Raw genomic sequence first — 3,664 nt, 5'->3', positions numbered from 1 at the left:
TCTTGTGCATTTAACAAGAACTGCCAAGATAAGTGGTGGAATGAAAACTGTGTTAGGGTGGTGGGTATATGGGTTTTTCCGGATTTCTATAACAACATCAACTAGCACACCTTAATGCCCGCCACAGAACAAAAGCCTCAGCGAAAATGGGGGTGGAAGAGCGGAAGTAACAACTTGGTTCTCATCCGCATCTCCCCGCTCCAGTGGGCCCTTTGATGCTGGGCTGGCTTTGCGCAGCCGCACTTGGTTAGACGCGGAACCCTTGTGAGTGGTTTCAACGTTTTCCAGTCGGCAGTGAAAGCGCACTTCCGGCCTTCACGGAAGTTGTTGCACAGTCGTTTCCAAGGTGGTGTGAGGTAGAGGAGCTTTCCAAATGGGTCGTAGCCGCTCCCGATCTCCGCGGAGGGGTGAGTCAGATAGAAGCAGTTCGGAGGGTCTGGGGCTCGGTTAGAGGCGCTTCCTATCCCCCCTTATTTTCTATGCGTGGGCCGCGGAGATGCAGGCCCTTTACTCCTGAGAAGGAGACAAGCGGGTGTCTGTGTGGATGGGGGAACGAAGACCTCGGCGCTTCGGTTCCGAAGCAGGGTTTTTTCCCCTTCTAAATTGGCGTTTCGCTCTTTATCAGCCTCCAATAGTAACTTTTGTTATTCTTGTACCTGGTAATTTAGAATCAGACCACGGTTTTTTCATTTAATTTCTGGGTGACCGTGTGTAAGCCATCCAACCGTTCCGAGTCCGAATTCCCATAATTAGACATTGGGGGTAATATTACCTAGCTTTAAAAACTGATGTGAGCAATAATGGCACATTCCACAGCACTCAGCATGTGATACTGCCTGTGTCTTAATGCTCAAGGTAGGTTTCTCCGGTGTATTGTAATAGGGGATCTTGTGTCCTGGGAGCTCACCCCCTAAGGTCTCTTGATCCCACCCCCATAAGTGAGGCAGAGCCGTGTACTCTGACTTAGACCCTCGGTTCTGCTCCTGGGTGGTTTTTACCACCTTCAACTTGTCAAGACGTGATTTTCTTAAAAGTTAAATGAGGCCGGCATCCACATATGGCTATTGAGGATCCCAGTCAGAATAAAGATGTGCCCAATCAGGATTAAGAAGTGCTGTTTAATTGTAGGATACACACCGGATTTCCTTAATTTAGTACGGAAAAGGTAACATAATCTCAATACTTTCTTATATTGAGTACTTTTTGAAATGGTAATAGTTTGGAAATACATATATTTAGTCAAATAACATCCTGTTAAAACTTATTTCACCTGCTTTTTACCTTTTTAATGTGAATACTAGAAATGGCTTGCATTATATCCCTATGAGACAGCCCAGCTCTAAATATTTGAGGTAATTTTTGGCTCTGCAATTTTGTTCCTTGTGTTAGAACGCAGGCGGTCCCGGTCCACTTCGCGGGAGAGAGAACGCAGGCGCCGGGAAAGGTCTCGGTCCAGGGAGAGAGATCGGAGAAGGAGCCGCTCTCGATCCCCGCACAGAAGACGCTCCAGGTAAGTGCGGAACATGGGCAGAGCTTTACCACGAGTCCCAGAGAAACTAGTTGTTGCCCTTTACTTTGTTTTTATCACTTACAAGGCCCTTTACAACAAGCATGTCAAACTCAAAGGCTAACGCGGGCCAAATAAGGTTTAAGTTTATGTGGGCCGCAAAAAAAACCCAAAAGCTTAAATTTTCATAGAAATGTAGGTTTATTTAGATAGAGACATGCTCAATACAAAGGCTGAAATAAATGAGTAATCGTTAAAATAATAGAACATTTTAATAAAAATTAATATTTTTTCTTGAACTTTAATTTACCAGACACTGAATAACTGCACAATTTAATAAGTGTAACGCAAATAAACTTATTTTTCTTCTTCTCTGAAAGTGAAATATTTCCTGTTGGGCACACCAAACAAGTCACTACAAGACTAATGATGTGGCAGTCGGCTGCTAAAATATTCGCTGCTAGATTTAGTGGAGAGAAATGGTGCACCTGCATGTAAGACGTGTAAGGGAAATGAATGCAACACGATTATAGGGGTCAGTCATTAGCGAACGTTGTTATTAATAATTATGTATAACAGGATATTATAAAAATTAAGTTATGAGATTTTTATTAAAACGTTTCTTATATACCGTTATATTGGCTGGGCTGAAAAAATATTCGTTGTGGGCCGCGAGTTTGACATGCTTGATTTACAATGCCATGAAATGAGGGGGACTTAAGCCCATCTTATTCTAAACCTAACATTTCCCTGGGTGAATGGGGTTAATAAGTCTTTACTCCTAGAGTTGCCTTGAGGAGTAAATGAGAAATAATACCAGAAAAGCACTTAACATGATGCTTGGCAAAAATAAGTAATAAGTGTTTGTTTTGCTTTTATTGACTTTTTGGTGATAAAGATTTATTCAAGTATGTAATAAAAAATGTGAGATCTTGGAAGTACCTTAGAATGGACTTGTGATTTCCTAATAAGCATCAATTGCTGTTTAAGTCAACTTTTTGTGTGTTTATGTGCAGTTGTTAGAAACTGTTTAGTTACATTTTTCTGCCTTGCAGAACATTTTTTAGCCCTATCTATACTGAGCAAGACTGTAATTTTGTTAACAATCGGGGTAGGCGGAACCTTCTAGCTTATTCTTCTATAGGAAGTGGGCTCGTGGTTCTCTGCAGCCTGGCTCTTGTTCAGCGTTTACCTTTCAGGCACTCATGCATATCTGTGCTGATTGACACAGTGGCCAGGTATGTCTCTGTTTCTGACATGTTTACTTATTAAATATTAGATCCCCAAGACGACATAGATCCACATCTCCTTCTCCTTCTCGACTGAAAGAAAGAAGAGATGAGGAAAAGAAAGAAAGAAAGAGCAAAGAAGGTCAGATAACTGGTAATGTTATTAGAAAATAACTGTAGGAAGAGTGCAGCCTTGTTTAGATAACTTCAGGCATGATAACATAAAAGTATAATTTTTAACTATTAAGATATATTAAGTTGTTTATAGTATTCATTGCATATGGGTTGAGATTTTGTTTTAATTGTACCTTTGAGTTCCTGGTTATCTATGGTGCTCCTGATATTGGGAGGACAATTAAAAATGTGAGCATATTTTATTTTGGAAGTACCTTCAAAAGAAGTGTCATGTCTGATATGAAAGGGGTCCTGCTAAAGGCTTCAACATGTCCTTTTAAGCAGTTTCTTCTGTTGGAAGGTGGAGAGCACATTCCTTCCTTGCACCTCAAGTTACAGTCTGCTTGCACAATTCCCCATGGCTAAGATTTGGAAACAGCCTAAGTGCCCATCAGCAGATGAGTGGATTAGAAACCTGTGGTACTTCTACACAATGGAATACTATGCTGCTGTAAAAAAGAAGGAATTCTTACCATTTGCAACAGCATAGATGGAACTGGAGAGCATTATGCTAAGCAAAATAAACCAGTCAGAGAAAGATAAATATCACATGATCTCACTCATTTGTGGAATATAATGAACAACATAAACTGATGAACAAAATTAAAACCAGAGTCATAGAACCATCAAACAGACTGTCCAACCTATGAGGGAAGGTGAGGGGTGAAGGGGTAGATCAACCACCAAAGGGCTTATATGCCTGCATATGAGCATAACAAATGGACACAGACAGTAGGGAGTTGAGGGCATGTGC

At 41.1% G+C, this 3,664-nt stretch overlaps 1 protein-coding gene across 1 annotated transcript in view; it reads left to right on the top strand.

Annotated features, from left to right (window-relative positions):
• Nucleotides 1-298: 298 nt before the first annotated feature.
• Nucleotides 299-3,664, top strand: part of LOC102252996 (U4/U6.U5 small nuclear ribonucleoprotein 27 kDa protein) — an 8,046-nt gene continuing 4,680 nt past the window's right edge. The window contains exons 1-3 of the mRNA XM_014540945.1: nt 299-407; nt 1,390-1,510; nt 2,787-2,890. Of these exons, the coding sequence (XP_014396431.1) occupies nt 374-407; nt 1,390-1,510; nt 2,787-2,890 (259 nt within the window). The 5' untranslated portion in view covers nt 299-373. The remainder of the gene's footprint in view (nt 408-1,389; nt 1,511-2,786; nt 2,891-3,664) is intronic.

Source organism: Myotis brandtii, unplaced genomic scaffold (genome assembly GCF_000412655.1).
Source record: "Myotis brandtii unplaced genomic scaffold, ASM41265v1 scaffold251, whole genome shotgun sequence".
NCBI lineage: Eukaryota > Metazoa > Chordata > Mammalia > Chiroptera > Vespertilionidae > Myotis > Myotis brandtii.
Note: the sequence above shows the minus strand (reverse complement) of the source record. Positions and strands in the feature narration are given on the sequence as shown.